The sequence below is a fragment of the Oncorhynchus keta genome, chromosome 32, assembly GCF_023373465.1.
Source record: "Oncorhynchus keta strain PuntledgeMale-10-30-2019 chromosome 32, Oket_V2, whole genome shotgun sequence".
Lineage (NCBI taxonomy): Eukaryota > Metazoa > Chordata > Actinopteri > Salmoniformes > Salmonidae > Oncorhynchus > Oncorhynchus keta.
This window is the reverse complement of record NC_068452.1, coordinates 24,496,076-24,520,076: the sequence shown is the minus strand read 5'-3', so window position 1 is coordinate 24,520,076 and position 24,001 is coordinate 24,496,076. Positions and strand designations below refer to the sequence as shown.

The following is a 24,001-nucleotide window of genomic DNA, read 5'->3' as shown; positions in this document are numbered from 1 at the left end:
CGCTAAAATTCGGTTGCATAAGTCAAATGCTGATATTATTGATTGACTGATTATGGAGAGAGAGAGAGAGAGAGAGAGAGAGAGAGAGAGAGAGAGAGAGAGAGAGAGAGAGAGAGAGAGAGAGAGAGAGAGAGAGAGAGAGAGAGAGAGAGAGAGAGAGAGAGAGAGAGAGAGAGAGAGAGAGAGAGAGAGAGAGAGAGAGAGAGAGAGAGAGAGAGAGAGAGAGAGAGAGAGAGAGAGAGAGAGAGAGAGAGAGAGAGAGAGAGAGAGAGAGAGAGAGAGAGAGAGAGAGAGAGAGAGAGAGAGAGAGAGAGAGAGAGAGAGAGAGAGAGAGAGAGAGAGAGAGAGAGAGAGAGAGAGAGAGAGAGAGAGGGCTGTTTCAGATTTGCATGCTGTGGCTCACCCAGTAGTTTCCCTTGCCCTGTCAGGCCGGTTTCACAGCAGTGTTTTGAATTTGTGAATAAGTAAACTGTCAGTACAGAGAGCGGAGAGACAGTATTTTATTTGTACACATGTAATTACTGTGATTTATTATGGAGTGTAAAAGTGTCATGTTAATCTATCATGTAATAATGAGTAATGTTATTACTTGGATAACCCTTTGGCATTTTCAGTAACAAGTTATGCTATTGTCGTTATGTAGGCTAATATTTAGTTTGACAGAAGACGGTGTCAGCATTGTTCTACTATAGACGTTATCTTGTTAAACCACTCAACCTCAGTTAAACCAACCCAGCTTAAAAGGTTCATGTTGATAAATGGTCCAATCAAATCAAATCAAATCAAATTGTATTTGACACATACACATGGTTAGCAGATGTTAATGCGAGTGTAGCGAAATGCTTGTGCTTCTAGTTCCGACAATGCAGTAATAACCAACAAGTAATCTAGCTAACAATTCCAAAACTACTACCTTATAGACACAAGTGTAAGGGGATAAAGAATATGTACATAAAGATATATGAATGAGTGATGGTACAGAGCGGCATAGGCAAGATACAGTAGATGGTATTGAGTACAGTATATACATATGAGATGAGTATGTAAACAAAGTGGCATAGTTAAAGTGGCTAGTGATACATGTATTACATAAAGATGCAGTAGATGATATAGAGTACAGTATATACGTATACATATGAGATCAATAATGTAGGGTATGTAAACATTATATTAGGTAGCATTGTTTAAAGTGGCTAGTGATATATTTGACATAATTCCCATCAATTCCCATTATTAAAGTGGCTGGAGTTGAGTCAGTGTGTTAGCAGCAGCCACTCAATGTTAGTGGTGGCTGTTTAACAGTCTGATGGCCTTGAGATAGAAGCTGTTTTTCAGTCTCTCGGTCCCAGCTTTGATGCACCTGTACTGACCTCGCCTTCTGGATGATAGCGGGGTGAACAGGCAGTGGCTCGGGTAGTTGTTGTCCTTGATTATCTTTATGGCCTTCCTGTGACATCGGGTGGTGTAGGTGTCCTGGAGGGCAGGTAGTTTGCCCCCGGTGATGCGTTGTGCAGACCTCACTACCCTCTGGAGAGCCTTACGGTTGTGGGCGGAGCAGTTGCCGTACCAGGCGGTGATACAGCCCGACAGGATGCTCTCGATTGTGCATCTGTAGAAGTTTGTGAGTGCTTTTGGTGACAAGCCAAATTTCTTCAGCCTCCTGAGGTTGAAGAGGTGCTGCTGCACCTTCTTCAAGATGCTGTCTGTGTGGGTGGACCAATTCAGTTTGTCTGTGATGTGTACGCCGAGGAACTTAAAACTTACTACCCTCTCCACTACTGTTCCATCGATGTGGATAGGGGGGTGTTCCCTCTGCTGTTTCCTGAAGTCCACAATCATCTCCTTAGTTTTGTTGACGTTGAGTGTGAGGTTATTTTCCTGACACCACACTCCGAGGGCCCTCACCTCCTCCCTGTAGGCCGTCTCATCGTTGTTGGTAATCAAGCCTACCACTGTTGTGTCGTCCGCAAACTTGATGATTGAGTTGGAGGCGTGCGTGGCCACACAGTCGTGGGTGAACAGGGAGTACAGGAGAGGGCTCAGAACGCACCCTTGTGGGGTCCCAGTGTTGAGGATCAGCGGGGTGGAGATGTTGTTGCCTACCCTCACCACCTGGGGGCGGCCCGTCAGGAAGTCCAGTACCCAGTTGCACAAGGCGGGGTCGAGACCCAGGGTCTCGAGCTTGATGACGAGCTTGGAGGGCACTATGGTGTTAAATGCCGAGCTGTAGACGATGAACAGCATTCTCACATAAGTATTCCTCTTGTCCAGATGGGTAAGGGCAGTGTGCAGTGTGGTTGAGATTGCATCATCTGTGGACCTATTTGGGCGGTAAGCAAATTGGAGTGGGTCTAGGGTGTCAGGTAGGGTGGAGGTGATATGGTCCTTGACGGAAGTGAGTGCTACGGGGCGGTAGTCGTTTAGCTCAGTTAACTTAGCTTTCTTGGGAACAGGAACAATGGTGGCCCTCTTGAAGCATGTGGGAACAACAGACTGGGATAGGGATTGATTGAATATGTCCGAAACACACCAGCCAGCTGGTCTACGCATGCTCTGAGGGCGCGGCTGGGGATGCCGTCTGGGCCTGCAGCCTTGCGAGGGTTAACACGTTTAAATGTTTTCCTCACGTCGGCTGCAGTGAAGGAGAGTCCGCATGTTTTGGTTGCGGGCCGTGTCAGTGGCACTGTATTGTCCTCAAAGCGGGAAAAAAAGTTATTTAGTCTGCCTGGGAGCAAGACATCCTGGTCCGTGACGGGGCTGGTTTTCTTTTTGTAATCCGTGATTGACTGTAGACCCTGCCACATACCTCTTGTGTCTGAGCCGTTGAATTGAGATTCTACTTTGTCTCTATACTGATGCTTAGCTTGTTTGATTGCCTTGCGGAGGGAATAGCTACACTGTTTGTATTCGGTCATGTTTCCGGTCATCTTGCCCTGATTAAAAGCAGTGGTTCGCGCTTTCAGTTTCACGCGAATGCTGCCATCAATCCACGGTTTCTGGTTTGGGAATGTTTTAATCGTTGCTATGGGAACGACATCTTCAACGCACGTTCTAATGAACTCGCTCACCGAATCAGCGTATTCGTCAATGTTGTTGTTTGATGCAATACGAAACATATCCCAGTCCACGTGATGGAAGCAGTCTTGGAGTGTGGAATCAGATTGGTCAGACCAGCGTTGAACAGACCTCAGCGCGGGAGCTTCTTGTTTTAGTTTCTGTCTGTAGGCAGGGATCAACAAAATGGAGTCGTGGTCAGCTTTTCCAAAAGGAGGGCGGGGCAGGGCCTTATATGCGTCGAGGAAGTTAGAATAGCAATGATCCAAGGTTTTTCCAGCCCTGGTTGCGCAATCAATATGCTGATACAATTTAGGGAGTCTTGTTTTCAGATTAGCCTTGTTAAAATCCCCAACTACAATGAATGCAGCCTCAGGATAAATGGTTTCCAGTTTGCAAAGAGTCAAATAAAGTTTGTTCAGAGCCATCGATGGTCATGGTTGAATTAGTCCAATCACACACCTCCTCTGTGTTTTCAACCTTTGACCCAGATCTCCTAGTTCCCGTTAAAATTAGGTCATGTCCCTATAAGATGAGGTCACGTCCTTGTAAGTGTCATGCTCATGTTCATTTTATTATCTCCATTCTTTACTCTGCTCTTTGTCCCCACAGCATTCCTACCCATCTCCAGGCTGTTAAATACTGGAAACTCATAGATATACTTATTACAAGGCTGTTATACAGGCTACATGGAGAAGCTGTTGTCATGGTCACACCCTGTCCTCCAGGCTGCAGTGGTCTGGGGGGGTGGATGTCAGAGGGGCCCTGAATCTAGGTGGATCTCTACTCCCACTCTCTCCCCAGGTGACAGGCCTTTTTGCGTGGGCACACTGGGTTGTCTGCAGGGGGAGATAAGAAGAGTTTCCATGCGAAAAAGTACCATCTGGGGCCCTGGCATGATAGCAGCAATCTCAGGGACTTCAGGCTCGGATAAAACACCCTCTCTATTCCCACCACATCTCAGACTTGAGGAGGTTGTATGTGTGTGTGTGTGTGTGTGTGTGTGTGTGCATTCCCTAAGAATCAGCTGATGTAATCACTGTCCATGCACAAGAAGACACAATATTTGATTGTGTTAAATCAAATTACATTTACTTGTCTTAGAATAGTATAAGGCATCTGGCCCACGAGGCAAGTTTAGGGGTGCACTAAATAGTTGAGCTATGAGGGGCACGCTAAAGAGTTGATCTATGAGGGGCACGCTAAAGAGTTGAGCTCAGAGGGGCACATTAGAGAGTTGAGCTAAGAGCGGCCCGCTAAAGAGTTGAGCTAAGAGGGGCAAGCTAAAGATGTCTATAGTATTCTCTCTCGTATGCAATCTGGTTTCCGCTCAGGTTATGGATGTGTTACTGCAACCTTAAAGGTCCTTAATGATGTCACCATTGCCCTTGATTCTAAGCAATGTTGTGCTGCTATTTTTATTAACTTGGCCAAAGCTTTTGAATACGGTAGGCCATTCCATTCTTGTTGGCCGGCTAAGGAGTATTGTGTGTCTGAGGGGTCTTTGGCCTGGTTTGCTAACTACCTCTCTCAAAGAGTGTAGTGTATAAAGTCAGAAAATCTGCTGTCTCAGCCATTGCCTGTCCTTAAGGGAGTACCCCAAGGCTCAATCCTAGGCCCCACGCTCTTCTCAATTTACATCAACAACATAGCTCTTCCTGTAGGAAGCTCTCTCATCCATTTATATGCAGATGATACAGTCTTATACTCAGCTGGCCCCTCCCAAGATTTACTGTTTTATCTCAATCTCTTCATTCAAAGACTCAATCATGGACACTCTTACTGACAGTTGTGGCTGCTTTGCGTGAGGTATTGTTGTCTCTACCTTCTTGCCCTTTGTGCTGTTGTCTGTGCCCAATCATATTTATACCATGTTTTGTGGCTACCATGTTGCTGTCATGTTGTGTTGCTACCATGCTGTGTTGTCTGTCATGTGTTGCGGCCTTGCTATGTTGTTGTCTTAGGTCTCTCTTTATCTAGTGTTGTGGTGTCTCTTGTCGTGATGTGTGTTTTTGTCCTATATTTATATCTTTTTAATACCAGCTCCGTCCCCGCAAGAGGCCGTTTGCCTTTTGGTAGGCCGTCATTGTAAATAAGAATTTGTTTTTAACAGACTTGCCTAGTTAAATAAAGGTAAAAAAAAAGAGTTGCGCTAAGAGGGGCACGCTAAAGAGTTGAGCTAAGAGGGGCACCCTAATGAGTTGCGCTAAGAGGAGCACCCTAAAGAGTTGCGTTAAGAGGAGCACGCTAAAGAGTTGCACTAAGAGGAGCACGCTAAAGAGTTGCGCTAAAAGGGGCACACTAAAAAGTTGAGCTAAGAGGAGCACACTAAAGAGTGGCACTAAGAGGAGCACGCTAAAGAGTTGCACTAAGAGGAGCACGCTAAAAGAGTTGCACTAAGAAGAGCACGCTAAAGAGTTGAACTAAGAAGAGCATGCTAAAGAGTTGAGCTAAGAAGAGCATGCTAAAGAGTTGAGCTAAGAGGGGCACGTTAAAGAGTTTTGAGAAAAGAGACAGTAAGTGTACTACTGTAGTCACAGAGTGCTATGGGCCAAGTGGTTCTTTCTCTCTCTCTCTCTCTCTCTCTCTCTCTCTCTCTCTCTCTCTCTCTCTCTCTCTCTCTCTCTCTCTGTCGCTCTGAGAGTGTGTGTGTGTGTGTGCCATGCCAGCTCCAAAGGGAAATACACCGTGAATTATTCACAAGTGTAGAATGGTTTAATAATTTATCTGTTGAATTATCCACCCTTGCAATAATATTTCACCCCCTAAAGAAAAGTGGAAAAACCATTTTGCCTGGGCAGAACTTACTCAACTTCAAGTGAGCTGAATCAGTAGACGTGGCAATTCAGAGCTAATTCCTCTCCCTGATATAAAACACATCTCACCCTTTTTTTCATGTTGATTTGCAGAGGAAGATATATGCACTGTTTTCTCAATGTATTCATTGGGATGTTGCCCGCTCAACTTTTTAACTGGCGGTTAAATATGCTGTATATGAGGCAGGAGGGTGTTATGAGAGTGATGAACTGCATAACACTGTCACTGTACAGTACAGTGCACATCGTACTGTGAAGTCACTCGTGAGATGTTAAAAGGATGCGGACATCATTTTGCCAGTTACAGTAGTAGCATTTGCCGTTATATCATCCTACAGTACTTTCTACTGCCTTGATATCTAGCATGTCTGCCTTTATGTAAGCTTGTCTATAGTCTATCTCCAGCAGGACGTTGGCCATTGAAGTTTCTATAAATAGACTGTATGCACACAGAACAGCGTCAGAGACTTACTTATCCTCTCATACATAGTACCTCTGGCACTAGATCTTAGCATACAGTCAATACTGTTTGGACAGCAGTAGCAGAGGTTTTTCCCATGCACCGTATGTAGCACGTTCACACTCAATTTGGATTGAAAGCCACTCACTTCCAAGTGTTGACTTTGCACTATAAAATCCCCCCGTGGTGTGTGTGTGTGTGTGTGTGCGTGCGTGCGTGCGTGCGTGCGGTGTGTGTGTGTGTGTGTTTTCCCGGACGGTAGGACGAGCCGGCCCTGGTGTCTGAGTGAGCAAACATGGGGAATGGAATGAGGTTCCACCAGATAGGCCTGTCATGCCAGTTCCCCCCTCCCCTCTGGCCCCTCCCCAGCCATGACACTGGATCTCTGGGTCAGCTGCAGAGGGTATTCCTGTTGTGTTTGTGTTTTAATGTCAGACGAGGATGTTTCGGGGTGACAGCCTGTCACTGTGTCGGTTTGCCTCAGGCTAGACACACACTGAATCTTAATGGTGCGGAGCGGGCCGGACACAGGGCGGCTCCTTGGCCTCCGCTACCCAGGCCTGGTCTGCAGCTATGTGGAGTATTTCCTTCCATGTAAGAGGAGTATACCGCCAGGCCATACGCCCAGACTGAGGAGAGGAACCGGAGCTGGACCCTCCTTCCTTTTCCCCTTAAAAAACCCTGGTGAAAATCCCCTTGTCATCCCAGCGCCGTGTGCATGGAAACCACGTGGTTGAGAGTCACACTGCTCTGTTAGTCATCAGGGAGAAGGTGTGAAGGAGGGAAAGAGAAACAGAGAGTTGCGTTTACACCCTTGGTTAATTCACAGAGGCACCTCTCGTCTGCGTCCTAACTCTGCTTCCACAATCAGCGTGGTCACCTGGTCTTCCTGTCGCTCCTGCAACACGAACGTTGTGTTGATATTGTTAGTCCTTTAATCTGCGTCTGTTTCAGAAGTCATCCACAGGCTCCCAAACTAAGAGACTGCAGTTCCTGTCAGCTTCTTAATGGGTCTCGCTTGACAGTGGTGTGTGTGTGTGTGTGTGTGTGTGTGTGTGTGTGTGTGTGTGTGTGTGTGTGTGTGTGTGTGTGTGTGTGTGTGTGTGTGTGTGTGTGTGTGTGTGTGTGTGTGTGTGTGTGTGTGTGTGTGTGTGTGTGTGTGTGTGTGTGTGTGTGTGTGTGTGTGTGTGTGTGTGTGTGTGTGTGTGTGCGCTATTTAAAGATAAAAAGCAGCACCATGCTGTAATAAATGCCCAGATGTGCCTCAGATGGATCAGGTGTTACACAACACTGAGGCCGTTGTTATTAAGTGCAATTGATTCACGGTCTCTAGATCTCCCATCTCGGTCCATTGCCAGATCAGATGGGTGTTCCAATTGCTTAGCACGTTCCTTATCCATCCAAACACACTTGAAGGATGAGGTCTTGTTGGGCTCCTTGGCAGTAACGACGTTGTGGGAGTGTTGTTGCCTACGGTGCATGCAGATTGCAGCATAGTAAGCCTATAGAGTCATATGAGGAGTGAGGTCAGTGTTTGGGTAAGAGAGGGAGCTGCTCAATGGCATTTTTTCCTCCCATTATTTCCTTTATTTCAGGCTTTGCATTGCTTTCAACATGTAGTGAGGCAGGCGGACTGCAGCCATGATGGATAGGTTGCATTGTTGTTTGTGACAACTCCAGCATGGGGAAGGTCAACAATACCAAGAAGAATCTCTGTTTTTATCCAGGTTTACGGTATTTATGGTGCATATTCTGTTAGGTCGAAAGGGACATGATATGCGGTACTAAAGCGAAGTCATTGTGTTGTAGTTTTCCATAGTTTATCTTGGGTCATGAGTAGGCAAGTGTGTCACTCATAAAGAGGGAAGAATACAATTATACACAAAGACATTTAGAGAAAACCAAAATAAAGTGATTGAGGTTCAGCAACAGAAGACGAGAGAAAGATAAAGATATATTTGGAGAAATGCTGGGTAAAGAGAGAGAGGAAGCGAGAGAGAATGAGAGAGCGAGGAAGCAGAGCCTTGGGTCAGGATGTTCAGTTTCTCAGGAAGGAAGTGTCCAGCCTTCTCAGTACCCAGATTAATGAGATCATCCATCATGGCGCCTGCCTCGGCCTGCACGCCAGCATGAACTCTCTGTTTCTCTTCCTCTTCCCCCTACGCCCATCCTGCCTCCCTCTGCCCAGCCTGCCTCATCTACCCATCCTGCCTCCTTCTGCCCAGCCTGCCTCATCTACCCATCCTGCCTCCTTCTGCCCAGCCTGCCTCATCTACCCATCCTGCCTCCTTCTGCCCAGCCTGCCTCATCTACCCATCCTGCCTCCTTCTGCCCAGCCTGCCTCATCTACCCATCCTGCCTCCCTCTGCCCAGCCTGCCTCATCTACCCATCCTGCCTCCTTCTGCCCAGCCTGCCTCCCTCTGCCCAGCCTGCCTCCCTCTGCCCAGCCTGCCTCATCTACCCAGCCTGCCTCCCTCTGCCCAGCCTGCCTCCCTCTGCCCAGCCTGCCTCCCTCTGCCCAGCCTGCCTCCCTCTGCCCAGCCTGCCTCCCTCTGCCCAGCCTGCCTCATCTACCCAGCCTGCCTCATCTACCCAGCCTGCCTCCCTCTGCCCAGCCTGCCTCATCTACCCATCCTGCCTCCCTCTGCCCAACCTGCCTCATCTACCCATCCTGCCTCCCTCTGGCCAGCCTGCCTCATCTACCCAGCCTGCCTCACTCTGCCCAGCCTGCCTCATCTACCCATCCTGCCTCCCTCTGCCCAGCCTGCCTCATCTACCCAGCCTACCTTCCTCTACCCAGCCACCCTCATCTACCCAGCCTGCCTCCTTAGCCTCAGCTCTGCCCCGCAGCCAGCTGCACTGTCTTCAGCTCTGTCACTTACAATAAGACAAATAATTTTCCTGTGACTGTCCGCACACAGGGCCTACTGAAATGACACCCCACTTTTTGGTCAAAAGTAGTGCACTCTATGGGGAATAGGGTGCAATTTGGGACATAGAAGTCCTGTCCTGTACGGAGCAGGGAGTGGAGCAGGGAGTGAGCACACAGAAGCAGCAGGGAGGAAACCCCCCACCCAGCCCAGACACTGGCTGAACAGACTGGTTAGACTTGATGTGCTTTCTCCAGCAATGCTGCTCACTTTCAGAATCACCTTTTATTCACCAGGTACATTTACACATAACTCTGAATTTGACTTGGTGATATGGCGCTGCTAGTGATAGACAACATTTAGAGACAGAATACAGGCAACTGAGTTCATACGAAGTTTACATGTATTATATACAACTAGGTAGAGTGAGCATAGCGCTGTAAGAGAATGAGCAGATGTATAAATATACAGTGGGTATACGGTTGATATACAGTGGGTATACGGTTGATATACAGTGGATATACGGTTGATATACAGTGGGTATATGGTTGATATACAGTGGGTATATGGTTGATATACAGTGGGTATACGGTTGATATACAGTGGATATACAGTGGGTATATGGTTGATATACAGTGGATATACAGTGGGTATATGGTTGATATACGGTTGATATACAGTGGGTATACGGTTGATATACAGTGGGTATACGGTTGATATACAGTGGATATACGGTTGATATACAGTGGGTATATGGTTGATATACAGTGGGTATATGGTTGATATACAGTGGGTATACGGTTGATATACAGTGGGTATATGGTTGATATACAGTGGATATACGGTTGATATACAGTGGATATACGGTTGATATACAGTGGATATAAGGTTGATATACAGTGGGTATACGGTTGATATACAGTGGGTATATGGTTGATATACAGTGGGTATATGGTTGATATACAGTGGATATACGGTTGATATACAGTGGATATACGGTTGATATACAGTGGATATAAGGTTGATATACAGTGGATATACGGTTGATATACAGTGGATATAAGGTTGATATACAGTGGGTATACGGTTGATATACAGTGGGTATATGGTTGATATACAGTGGGTATATGGTTGATATACAGTGGGTATATGGTTGATATACAGTGGGTATACGGTTGATATACAGTGGGTATACGGTTGATATACAGTGGGTATACGGTTGATATACAGTGGGTATATGGTTGATATACAGTGGATATACGGTTGATATACAGTGGATATACGGTTGATATACAGTGGATATACGGTTGATATACAGTGGGTATAAGGTTGATATACAGTGGGTATATGGTTGATATACAGTGGATATACGGTTGATATACAGTGGATATACGGTTGATATACAGTGGATATAAGGTTGATATACAGTGGGTATATGGTTGATATACAGTGGATATAAGGTTGATATACAGTGGATATACGGTTGATATACAGTGGATGTACACATTTACATTATCAGTATGAATATATCTAAATGCAGAGAGATGGACAGAGTGCAATGCAGTTATTTTAGTGCAGTTATTTTATGTGCAGTTCAGAGATGGCTTGATGCGGTGTGCAGCATAGGGTGTCCTTTAGTGTACACAGTGCTTTAGTCTCTATGCGCCAGATGGCTGGTTGGTGAGGGCCACAGTCCTTTAGTCTCTATGCGCCAGATGGCTGGTTGGTGAGGGCCACAGTCCTTTAGTCTCTATGCGCCAGATGGCTGGTTGGTGAGGGCCACAGTCCTTTAGTCTCTATGCGCCAGATGGCTGGTTGGTGAGGGCCACAGTCCTTTAGTCTCTATGCGCCAGATGGCTGGTTGGTGAGGGCCACAGTCCTTTAGTCTCTATGCGCCAGATGGCTGGTTGGTGAGGGCCACAGTCCTTTAGTCTCTATGCGCCAGATGGCTGGTTGGTGAGGGCCACAGTCCTTTAGTCTCTATGCGCCAGATGGCTGGTTGGTGAGGGCCACAGTCCAGGGGAAGAAACATTGTGGCGGGAGGTTTTGATCAAGAGTGACCTGAACCGCCTCCCAGAGGTGAATGTTTGGAGTGGGGGGGGGGACCGGGGTTGTTAGGAGTCGGCGATGATCTTTCCTGCACGCTTCCTTGTCTTGGAGGGCAGGTGGCAGCCTAGGACCCGCCATGCGGACAATGCGTGGCGGTTTGCCCTTGCAGTGGGCAGACCCAAACCAGACGGTGATGGAGGAGGTGAGGATGGACTCAACGATTGATGTGTTAAACCAGATCAGGATTGCCACTGTTGTGTCTTCTGGGTGACCGCTGTGATCATGTCCTCCCACTTGAGGTTGCGGGGAGATGATGTTCCCCAGGAATTTTAATGATTCGGCCCTGCTAACAGCTGAGCCAGTGATCTCGAGGGGGAGAGATGGTGGGGGCTGTTCAACTGAAGATCATATGGAATGTTGCTATGGAATGTTCCAGTGACAGTTTATTATGAATTCAGGTTATGTCCCTGGATGGAGGTCTTGGGAAACATACTGTACAAGACCCATTTTATAAATGTATAATGTTTCACTTCTATTTCCAAATCTGGGCTGGCATTAGATGAGAGAGGCTGCTGACAAATGCATTCCTGCACACATGGATAATGAAATGGATGGATCATGTTGTCATTTTCTATCGATTAGATCTTATGTCGAGGGGTGTCGAGTATCAGGAAGTTAGGGCTACCAGTTTGAACAGATAACATGAAGATTTTTCAGTGGAACATTTGTTTCTGCTTAGCAGGCATCAAAACAGGGATATATTTAGAATGTGGGTAACGTCAAACAGGATGTGTCAATTAAGGAAGCGTTGTTGTGAGATCGCAGCAGGAGAACCAGGTCCTGTTGAAAAGTGAACCGTGAGAATGAACCCCTGCCCTCGCACACCTAAAGCCCTTTCAGACAGGCATCTGAAAGAGGCAGTAGTGAAGGAAAGCAGTCACATCTACAAAGCTCCTTGCAGCCCCCAGCCCTCCTCACCACTGTTTGTCTTCAAGCTTTACCTGTTACAGCTGGGTCCTCCATTGTCAATACTCACTGCCTCCCTGTGCATGACTGGCACCCATTTACCAAGTCATTATATTAATAGATGGCCTAAAAACCTCATCCAGGGTGTGTGTGTGTGTGTGTGTGTGTGTGTGTGTGTGTGTGTGTGCGTGCGTGGGCATATTGTTGGTGCCGCTTGCACATACACCAACAATAGACCTACATGGCTCCCAGGGAGGTAAAGCATTGTGGTTGAGTCAGTTTGATAACTTGAAAGCCTCATGGACATCTCTGTCCTACCCTGCACCTGGAGAGACCCGGGTCTGTCCTCTGGGCTTAGTCTGCCTGTCAGTCTTCCCCGCTAATGGAGAGCAACAGCAACACCAGAACGTAAAAACACAGTCAATCGAGTTTGTTGTAAATGCATCTCATGGTTGAGTAGGAAGCGTTTGTTTCTCAAATGCATTAGCCTGGAGTTGAAGCGTCAGCAGGAAGCTAATCTTGCAGTGTGCATGTTGCAAGGATGGGAGTGGGTGTTTTCCTTCTTCGGATGTGGATCTGGAAGATAAAACAAATATCTTTAAAGGGCCCACAGATTAAATCACGTTAACCTCATAGTCGTGGGAAGAAGGGGTGCTGACGGTGCTGCAGCAACCCCTGAAAAATCAGAATTTTAAAAACTATCAATAAATAAATATATCCACTTGCAGTGCCAGCACGGGCAAAAAGATTTATCCAGCCCCACCCCCAAACTACTTCCCGCGGCTATGGTTAACCTTAAGAATGCTGAGTGCAGACAGACAGACAGACAGACAGACAGACAGACAGACAGACAGACAGACAGACAGACAGACAGAGTAGTTATCATGGTGGGAAAACTGTTGCTATCTCCAGGCATGAAATTGTTGCCACGCAACGTTCAGTTTTAACCTTTAACCTTTAGATAAGACAGTCTTCGACTCAATTAATAATATTAAGCAGTAATAAGCATTAATGTGATAGTATCAAATAAATAAATGGTTGAGCCACTTGCCTTCAAGCCTTTTGGAACTTGAATGTGAGTTGAAACTATAAGGAGTCAGGGAAAATGATAATCCTGTGTCCTTGGATGGGGTCCAAAATGTAGAATTCAATCAACATCATTTCTCCTCAAGGACATCTCCATTGCTCAAGGACTTCCTCCCTATGAAGTCAAGTCAGTGTGCCTCTCAGACTGGGATGGATGATCCTGAATCCTAGCTAGGCCCTTGGCATTCATGCAGGCCTAATGTACTGTACTCATTCATTATCCTGGTGAGAGGAGATGACTGCCATGTTAAAGACTGACCCGTGGTAGATGACTGCCATAACCACAGCCTGTGTCCATGCTGGGTGTCCTGGAGCCTGCAGACCTAGTATCCGGTTGGCGGTTGCCGCCATCCTCCCATCCTCCTCCCCAGACACAAGCCTCAGAACTCTGCCAAGTCAGCTGCCATGTTGACTTTGGACTGGACTGAAGGACAAGAGAGAAAGGAGACAGCTGTCTGTCTGTAGGTCTGTCTGTCTGTAGGTCTGTCTGTCTGTAGGTCTGCCTGTCTGTAGGTCTGTGTCTGTCATTGTGTAAGTAGGTCTGTCTTAAGGTTTCAGATTTTCATAGGTCTCAGTGTGCCAGTCGCGTCAACCACCTGGTCTCTCTCAGAGTTACACTCAAGAGTGTGTACACAGGGTAGTAAGGATGAGAGGAAAGCCAGGCAACAGGCAGGAGGATTTAAGTGGGTTGGCCGTAGGAAAACCGTGGGGAGAATCTGAGGCGCCAACGCCCCCAGTGTTTGCTACAAACCCAGGAGATAGTGGAGCGTAGATTCAGCAGGAGACAGAGGCTGAGTCCCAGGTCAAACACACTACAGTCACGGCTCCTGGGCCTGGAATCAAATGAGACAATTAGGCTCCCATCCCTCGATACAATCGGCAGAACCAGGGCATATGCCTCTGCTGTGTTGGATCACTAAGCACTAAGATCCCTAGAGTTTGTCGTTAAAAGCAAATTATGGGAGCTGTGGCTTCAGGGCTGTCTGGGCTATAGAAGAGAGGGTTTGTGTGTGTGGTTCTGGCAGCAATGTTATAGTGTGTGTTTTGTACAAGTGCAAAGGCTGAAGACGGACAGGCTGAAGTTTCCCTCCTCCAGGCGTTGGTTGCTAGCTGGTCTAACAGAGCTTCACCTTGCCCATGACTCACCCCAGTAGGAGACCAGGGGAGGCTGTCACTACGCCTTATACCCCCGGTAAGAAACCTACAGTCATGACCTGTACCGTCACTAGAAGTCTAAGCTCATATGGAGCTGAGTGACCGTGCTTCGAAATGTGTAATCTTGTGATATTTTCTCTACACAGAAGAACCTGGTTGCAAGTCAGTGAGGGTGGTCTCCCCCTCTTTCCTCCCTCACACCTCCCTCCCTCACACCCTAGGCTGGCCTGCTTGGTTCCCATATGGCTCAGCTAACAGCTAATCCTGGCCAGTCATCACAGCCCAGAGCTCCTGACCAGACATAAAGGCTGGTGAGGTCGGACAGCATTCCTACACAGAGCCCTCTCTACACTCTGTGCAGTGGGGCAGAATGTCTCAGCATGGTGTCCATGGGTGAAGTGACCGACCTCTAGTTGGCTCTGTCTTCACAGTAGCTAGCTATTTACCACAAGCTTATGGACTTGTTCAGTATGCGCTCTCTGTGTCCGACCTGGGTTCAAATAGTATGTGTTTTCTTTCAATTATTTGCTGAATTTGATTGAGCCTACCATATTGGCAGTGTTTGCACTTTTGGTACTATTCCCTTGGTTCCATTGCACCAGGCGAGCTCAATCAAACTCAGTGAAAGTATTTACATAAAGCAAATACTACTTGAACCCAGTTGTGTGTTGCAGACCATTTTCACACATGATTGGACAGGTCAGGATGGGACTGACTGCATGTGTGTCCTGCTGTGAACCGATGGCTCGTGAACACCAGCCGTCAATGATGGCTTGGCTGACTGGGACCAGGCTGCTGTTACTAGCAGTGTGGTTGACCTCACCTTCTCTCCTCTCCTCTCTATCCGTGGACAGGGCCCTCGGCCTGGGGTTTCACTCCTGCCTCCCTCCACTGCCCTCCATTGTCAGCCTCGCTGGCTCTGTGGCAGGATTTATGTTTCACATGAACACTCCCATCATCACTTGGGCTAAAACAGGAGCCTGCAGTGTGTTAAAATGCAAAGCAAAGCAGATGTGCTTGACATTGCCGTGAACTTTCCAAGGACCTAAAGCTCTGTAACCATAGAAGGGGGATGCGTGACCCCGTATGACTGCTGCCAGCCCGCTCATAGCCCTCTGATGCTGCTGAAGTGAAGGCACAAGACCACATTAGGGCCCTCATCCCTCGTCTTGTGGGGCATTTGAGCAATATGAGAGTCTGTGAAAGACAATTATCATGTGACAAGTGAGGAGAGTGTTTTTCTTGGTGGAAATAGTCTTTATTTGCGCGTTCATGTATCTCACCGCGGGAATGACGGTTTCAGTCTTCCTATGATGCCCCTGGGGAGAATGTCGCAGGGCACTTTTAGACTGCCACCCTGGTGTTTGAAGGACACTGTACTGTCTTACCGTAATCAGCAGTGAGGATAATAACAGGATATTACAAACAGAGAGATAAGTGAGACTGTGAGAGAACCCAAGTTGAAGTGAAGGATTGTTGATAACGATGCTTTAGGGATGAGGAGGTTTCTCTGACGGAGGCCGGCGAGGTTCATTGCACCACCTGTGGCGTCGAGGCTGCGTCATGGGAAGAGACCTAGCAATTTAGGCTCTCCCACAAATGCCTGGCGGGGGATAGTCCTAGAATAGGGTAATATATAACAACAAGGTGGGATTAAGTTCAGTTAAATCTCTGGCATTTTTAGTCCTTAGATCATAAACTTCTCCACTCCCGCTGCACAAATATTTATTGCTTTGTTAAGTGGTTCCGTGTGTTTCTTTCTGGGTAAGAGCAAACAGCTGTGGTCTGGTAATCTCTCCATTTGGCGCTCTCTGCTCTTCTAACTGGTTTTTCGATAGCAGTACAGACCCTGTCACATGGGGTGACTCAAGGCTCTTCAGCACCATCTTGTGTAATGACTCTGCAACACAAGCTATTCAAATCAAAGTTTCAAATCAAATCATTAGCGGGATGCTCTCAGGCTTTCATTTACGAATTGTTGATTAGTCTTTTAAAATGAAACTCCTGAGGGACGATGTGATTACATTTGAAGGATGGATATGTATCAATCTCATTTTTCCCTTCATCTGTCTCTCTCCCTGTAGGTGGGAGGCGTGGGGTGGGGTTGGGAGCATGGCTGAACCACGCCGTGAGAGCACCAGCAGCCTGCAGAGGAAGAAGCCTCCATGGCTCAAACTGGACATTCCCACTGCTCAGGTGTCCCTGGATGAGCCACCCACCTTCGTCCAGGTACAGCACACACTCTCTCTCTCTCTCTCTCTCTCTCTCTCTCTCTCTCTCTCTCTCTCTCTCTCTCTCTCTCTCTCTCTCTCTCTCTCTCTCTCTCTCTCTCTCTCTCTCTCTCTCTCTCTCTCGCTCTCTTTTCTCTCTCTCTCGCTCTCTCCCTGTCTCTATCTCACTCTTTATCCATATCGTTCACTTTCTTTTTCTCTCTCTTTCACTTTCTTTTTTCTCTCTCTGTCACTCACTCACTCACTCACTCACTCACTCACTCACTCACTCACTCTCTGGGTCTCTGTCTCCATTCTTCTCCCTGCTTTCTCATTGTCTCTCCCACAGTGTTGTGGTCTGTTGTAACTGTATGTGAATCTCTGCATGCAATATGGCTCTCATCGTGTGTACTTCATCTCTGTCTCTTCCCATGCCCCCCACTGCAGCCGGTGAAGCGTCAGGGTTTCCTCCGCAGTATCAGCATGCCAGTGGAGCCTTCCCACCTCCGGTCCCCGCCTCGCGACCTCTTTGACCCTCGCCGGCCGCCCCTGCTACGCCAGTCCTCCATCACACAGACCATCAAGAGGTAAGGGGAACATATCAACGCTCTGGAGCTACTGAAGGACTCCTTGATTGGTTAGATCATGGTTGTGACCCGGAATCGTATGACCTCCATGGGATTTGGTTATCTTTGGTGTTGAGCAGTGGGCCACTTGAAAATATTTGATGATGAAATTGTCATGATGGTGTGAAGTAAGCAATGTTTTAGTCAGGGATGGCATGTTTTTGACCAGTTTGTGTTGCTGTAGGCTACTTGTGTGATGCCAGTAACAAGGCATGAGACCATAATGTCCATTTCTCTGCCTGATTGCCGCCACCCACTTCAGCTTGGCGGTTTGGTTGCATATTGATTTTTACCAGACACCTGTATTTGTTTGACAGGACAGACTGGTATTTGTAGGTGCTTGTTTGTGGTGTGTTTTATCAGTGCCTGTCTGGGTCTGCAGATGGGCTCATATTACAGTGTATAAAAGTTGAAATCACTGTGGCTGTGTTGTGTGCATTGATTCTTCAACAGTCTGAATGAATGAGTTGGGAATCCCTCTGCATGCCTGGTTCTTCGTCTGGTCAGTGTGTATGATTCTAATGCATGTTCAAACTTCATTTCCCTTTACAATTTCAATGCTTGCAAAGCTTTACTCCATTTTGCACTATTTCTGTTTTTATCGCTTTTCTAGATGCTGTTTCTTGCTCACCACCTTTTCTTCTCTCCTCTTTCCTTCTCTTTTTTGCCCTGCCCTGTCTTCCTCCTCCTCTCACCATCCTACCCTCTCCCCCTGCCCTGTCTTCCTCCTCCTCTCACCATCCTACCCTCTCCCCCTGCCCTGTCTACCTCCTCCTCTCACCATCCTACCCTCTCCCCCTGCCCTGTCTTCCTCCTCCTCTCACCATCCTACTCTCTCCCCCTGCCCTGTCTTCCTCCTCCTCTCACCTTCCTACCCTCTCCCCCTGCCCTGTCCTCCTCCTCCTCTCACCATCCTACCCTCTCCCCCTGCCCTGTCTTCCTCCTCCTCTCACCATCCTACCCTCTCCCCCTGCCCTGTCTTCCTCCTCCTCTCACCATCCTACCCTCTCCCCCTGCCCTGTCCTCCTCCTCCTCCTCTCACCATCCTACCTTCTCCCCCTGCCTTGTCCTCCTCCTCCTCTCACCATCCTACCCTCTCCCCCTGCCCTGTCTTCCTCCTCCTCCACCATCCTACCCTCTCCCCCTGCCTTGTCCTCCTCCTCCTCTCACCATCATACCCTCTCCCCCTGCCCTGTCTTCCTCCTCCTCCTCCTACCCTCTCACCATCCTACCCTCTCCCCATGCCCTGTCTTCCTCCTCCTCTCACAATCCTACCCTCTCCCCCTGCCCTGTCTTCCTCCCCTCCTCTCACCATCCTTACCCTCTCCCCGTGCCCTGTCCTCCTCCTCCTCTCACCATCCTACCCTCCCCCTGCCCTGTCCTCCTCCTCCTCCTCTCACCATCCTACCCTCTCCCCCTGCCCTGTCTTCCTCCTCCTCTCACCATCCTCCCTCCCCCTGCCCTGTCTTCCTCCTCCTCTCACCATCCTTACCCTCTCCCCGTGCCCTGTCCTCCTCCTCCTCTCACCATCCTACCCTCTCCCCTGCCCTGTCCTCCTCCTCCTCCTCTCACCATCCTACCCTCCTACCCTTCCTCCTCCTCTCCCATCCTTACCCCCTCTCCCCGTGCCCTGTCCTCCTCCTCCTCTCACCATCCTACCCTCTCCCCCTGCCCTGTCCTCCTCCTCCTCCTCTCACCATCCTACCCTCCCCCTGCCCTGTCTTCCTCCTCCTCTCACCATCCTTACCCTCTCCCCCTGCCCTGTCTTCTCCTCCTCTCACCATCCTACCCTCTCCCCCCCCTGTCTTCCTCCTCCTCTCACCATCCTTACCCTCTCCCCGTGCCCTGTCCTCCTCCTCCTCTCACCATCCTACCCTCTCCCCCTGCCCTGTCCTCCTCCTCCTCTCACCATCCTACACTCTCCCCCTGCCCTGTCCTCCTCCTCCTCTCACCTTCCTACCCTCTCCCCCTGCCTTGTCCTCCTCCTCCTCTCACCATCCTACCCTCTCCCTCTGCCCTGTCTTCCTCCTCCTCTCACCATCCTACCCTCTCCCCCTGCCCTGTCTTCCTCCTCCTCTCACCTTCCTACCCTCTCCCCCTGCCCCCTGCCCGGTCCTCTTCCTCCTCTCACCTTCCTACCCTCTCCCCCCACCCGCTGCCCTGTCCTTCTCCTCCTCTCACCTCCCTACCCTCTCCCCCTATCCTCCTCCTCCTCTCACCTCCCTACCCTCTCCCCTGTCCTCCTCCTCCTCTCACCTCCCTACCCTCTCCCCCTGTCCTCCTCCTCCTCTCACCTCCCTACCCTCTCCCCCTCTCACCTCCATACCCTCTCCCCCTGTCCTCCTCCTTCTCTCACCTCCCTACCCTCTCCCCCTGTCCTCCTCCTTCTCTCACCTCCCTACCCTCTCCCCCTGTCCTCCTCCTCCTCTCACCTCCCTACCCTCTCCCCCTGTCCTCCTCCTCCTCTCACCTCCCTACCCTCTCCCCCTGTCCTCCTCCTCATCTCACCTCCCTACCCTCTCCCCCTGTCCTCCTCCTCCTCTCACCTTCTCCCCCCCTGTCCTCCTCCTCTCACCTTCCTACCCTCTCCCCCTGTCCTCCTCCTCCTCTCACCTCCCTACCCTCTCCCCCTGTCCTCCTCCTCCTCTCACCTCCCTACCCTCTCCCCCTGTCCTCCTCCTCCTCTCACCTCCCTACCCTCTCCCCCTGTCCTCCTCCTCCTCTCACCTCCCTACCCTCTCCCCCTGTCCTCCTCCTCCTCTCACCTCCCTACCCTCTCCCCCTGTCCTCCCCCTGTCCTCCTCCTCCTCTCACCTTCCTACCCTCTCCCCCTGTCCTCCTCCTCCTCTCACCTCCCTACCCTTTCCCCCTGTCCTCCTCCTCCTCTCACCTTCCTACCCTCTCCCCCTGTCCTCCTCCTCCTCTCACCTCCCTACCCTCTCCCCCCACCCCTGCCCGTCTCCAGCAGCAGGAGGGTGCACTTTGAGCGGATTAACACAGTGCCCGTTAAGGGTCAGCGGGCATCTCGCCACGGCCCCAGGAAGCATCACTCTCTCTCCAGAACCCTGCTCAGGTACTGCAGGCCAGAGGTCAGAGGTCAGACTGGGCCCACAGTACACTGGCCAATGAGGGTAGCACTTCCTGTCTGATTACATTACAGTAGCATACAGTAACATACAGTGTGCAACCATGAGGAGCCAGAACATCTTGTGATTGGGGGGAGAGGAAGGTTTAGCTAAGTGTTCACCCCACCAGTGTTTGTGTCCTAGGTTATGTTGGTGGTGGCTCAGATCTAGAGAGTACAAAGAGTATGAATTTCAGAACAGAGAGAATTATCAACAGAGTGCAGGCTCTCTGTAAGACAGAATACTGCATCAGGCATAAAGGCACAGCTTGAATGAACTGTGTTCCATTGCCTATAGCTATAAGCCTCTTCAGGGGGGCTGTTGTTTTCTCTCTGTGCTATGACTGGTGTTGTTATATGACTCACCACATTGACACATCTGACTCACACGGAATTGGTCATAATAAAGCGTCCTAACACAGGGACCTGCCATTTTCCTGGAATACACAACAACCACCATTGTGGTCAGGCCAAAGACTAAGCAACAATAATGTCGCCTCAGACTTTATGAATCTCTGTCTGAGTTAGGGACCATAGAATACATGTCCACTGATTTGATGTTACAGTCACTAAAAGACCATAATTGCGTTTGACTGAGTCTTAAAATAACCTGAGCTGCTCTTTAAACAAAGCCACTCTGGTTAGTTTGTGTATTGCGGCAGGGTTGGGTTAGCGTGGCCTTCTGCAGCACCTGATTAGATTAGACTGGCAGAGGCAGAGAACATTGTATTGTCATCCTTATTGAATGTACAGATTGTATGATTCAATAGAAAACAACAGCTCACGGAAAAAAAGAGGCAGAGAGAGAGAGAGAGAGGGGGCAGAGAGAGGGGCAGAGAGAGGGGCAGAGAGGGCAGAGAGAGGGGCAGAGAGAGAGAGAGGCAGAGAGAGGGGCAGAGGGAGGGGCAGAGAGAGAGAGAGAGAGAGAGAGAGAGAGAGAGAGAGAGAGAGAGAGAGAGAGAGAGAGAGAGAGAGAGAGAGAGAGAGAGAGAGAGAGAGAGAGAGAGAGAGAGAGAGAGAGAGAGAGAGGCAGAGAGGCAGAGACAGAGAGAGAGAGAGAGAGAGAGAGGCAGAGAGAGAGAGGCAGAGAGGCAGAGAGAGAGAGAGAGGCAGAGGGAGAGAGAGAGGCAGAGGGAGAGAGAGAGAGAGAGAGGCAGAGAGGCAGAGAGACAGAGAGAGAGAGAGAGAGAGGCAGAGAGGCAGAGACAGAGAGAGAGAGAGAGAGGCAGAGAGGCAGAGAGAGAGAGGCAGAGAGGCAGAGAGAGAGAGAGGCAGAGGGAGAGAGAGAGAGAGAGGCAGAGGGAGAGAGAGAGAGAGAGGCAGAGAGGCAGAGAGAGAGAGAGAGAGGCAGAGGGAGAGAGAGAGAGAGAGGCAGAGAGAGAGAGAGAGAGAGAGAGAGGCAGAGAGGCAGAGAGAGAGAGAGAGAGAGAGGCAGAGGGAGAGAGAGAGAGAGAGGCAGAGAGGCAGAGAGAGAGAGAGAGAGGCAGAGGGAGAGAGAGAGAGAGAGGCAGAGAGAGAGAGAGAGAGAGAGAGAGAGAGAGAGAGAGGCAGAGAGGCAGAGAGAGAGACAGAGAGGCAGAGAGAGAGAGAGGCAGAGAGGCAGAGAGAGAGAGAGAGAGGCAGAGGGAGAGAGAGAGAGGCAGAGGGAGAGAGAGAGAGGCAGAGAGAGAGGCAGAGGGAGAGAGAGAGGCAGAGGGAGAGAGAGAGAGGCAGAGAGAGAGAGAGAGAGGCAGAGGGAGAGAGAGAGAGAGAGAGAGAGAGAGAGAGAGAGAGAGAGAGAGAGAGAGAGAGAGAGAGAGAGAGAGAGAGAGAGAGGCAGAGAGGCAGAGAGAGAGAGAGAGAGAGAGGCAGAGGGAGAGAGAGAGAGAGAGGCAGAGAGGCAGAGAGAGAGAGAGAGAGAGGCAGAGGGAGAGAGAGAGAGAGAGGAGAGAGAGAGAGAGAGAGAGAGAGAGAGAGAGAGAGGCAGAGAGGCAGAGAGAGAGACAGAGAGGCAGAGAGAGAGAGAGGCAGAGAGGCAGAGAGAGAGAGAGAGAGGCAGAGGGAGAGAGAGAGAGGCAGAGGGAGAGAGAGAGAGGCAGAGAGAGGGCAGAGGGAGAGAGAGAGGGCAGAGGGAGAGAGAGAGAGAGCAGAGGAGAGAGAGAGAGGCAGAGAGAGAGAGAGAGAGGCAGAGAGAGAGAGAGAGGCAGAGAGAGAGAGAGAGAGGCAGAGAGAGAGAGAGAGAGGCAGAGAGAGAGAGAGAGAGGCAGAGAGAGAGAGAGAGAGAGAGAGAGAGAGAGAGAGAGAGAGAGAGAGAGAGAGGCAGAGAGAGAGAGACCTTTTATTGAGAAAGGCCACCAAAGGCAGACTTGGCTCTTAAGAGAAGACAGACTATGTGCTCACTGCCCACACAATGAGGTGGAAACTGAGCTGCACTTCCTAACCTCCTGCCAAATGTATGATCATATTAGAGACACACATTTCCTTCAGATTACACAGACCCACAAAGAATTTGAAAACAAATCTAATTTGATAAGCATATGTTTCCTATGCAACTAAAAAGAGAGAGAGAGAGACCGAGGTAGAGCGAGGCAGAGGTAGAGCGAGGCAGAGGTAGAGAGCGAGAGAGGGGGGCAGAGAAAGAGAGCGAGAGAGGGGGACAGAGGTAGAGAGCGAGAGAGGGGGCAGAGGTAGAGAGCGAGAGAGGGGGGCAGAGGAAGAGAGCGAGAGAGAGGGACAGAGGTAGAGAGCGAGAGAGCGAGAGAGGGGGCAGAGGAAGAGAGCAAGAGAGGGGCAGAGGTAGAGAGCGAGAGAGGGGGCAGAGGTAGAGAGCGAGAGAGGGGGGCAGAGGAAGAGAGCGAGAGAGGGGGACAGAGGTAGAGAGCGAGAGAGGGGGCAGAGGAAGAGAGCAAGAGAGGGGGGCAGAGGTAGAGAGCGAGAGAGGGGGACAGAGGTAGAGAGCGAGAGAGGGGGCAGAGGAAGAGAGCAAGAGAGGGGGACAGAGGTAGAGAGCGAGAGAGGGGGCAGAGGAAGAGAGCGAGACAGGGGGACAGAGGTAGAGAGCGAGAGAGCGAGAGAGGGGGCAGAGGAAGAGAGCAAGAGAGGGGGGCAGAGGTAGAGAGAGAGAGAGCCAGAGAGGTAGAGGGGGAGAGGGAGAGAGGTGTTCCAGATGTTCCATCAGGCAGAGGTCTATTTATAGCCTCTGAGGTCACGGATGCCAGGCTAACACACTCTGATGACACGCCACGACCTGGAGGACAGGGCAGCTGGTCTGGAATGCCAGAAATTCAATCATGTCACTAACAGACTGATAGAGATAGTACATCCATCCACAACCCAGAGGAACACAGGACACAGTATTTCAAATGATCTGGCCATATTACCCAGAATAATTATTTACATGCAACAGGTACAGTAGGTGTATAGTGGGCTATAATAACTGTTGCTAGGCAGTAGGGCTTGGAATTGCCAGGGACCTCATGATACGATATTATCATGATTCTCACAATTATATATGTATTACAATTTGATACTGAGATTTTGTTGCGTTTCGATGCTCCAAACATATTGCTCACCATATGTCTTCTGCAGAGGGACAAGAGGGAGCC

General features: G+C 49.6%; 1 protein-coding gene across 3 annotated transcripts in view; it reads left to right on the top strand.

The window, feature by feature from the left end:
- LOC118365785 (inactive rhomboid protein 1-like) overlaps positions 1-24,001 on the top strand; it is a 54,734-nt gene that overhangs the window by 16,285 nt on the left and 14,448 nt on the right. For 2 of the 3 annotated variants that reach the window (XM_052490998.1, XM_052491000.1), the window contains exons 2-4: positions 16,542-16,686; positions 17,115-17,254; positions 20,259-20,366. In XM_052490998.1, coding sequence (XP_052346958.1) covers positions 16,570-16,686; positions 17,115-17,254; positions 20,259-20,366 — 365 coding nt within the window. In that variant the 5' untranslated portion in view covers positions 16,542-16,569. The remainder of the gene's footprint in view (positions 1-16,541; positions 16,687-17,114; positions 17,255-20,258; positions 20,367-24,001) is intronic. The other variant, XM_052490999.1, reaches the window with a different exon arrangement.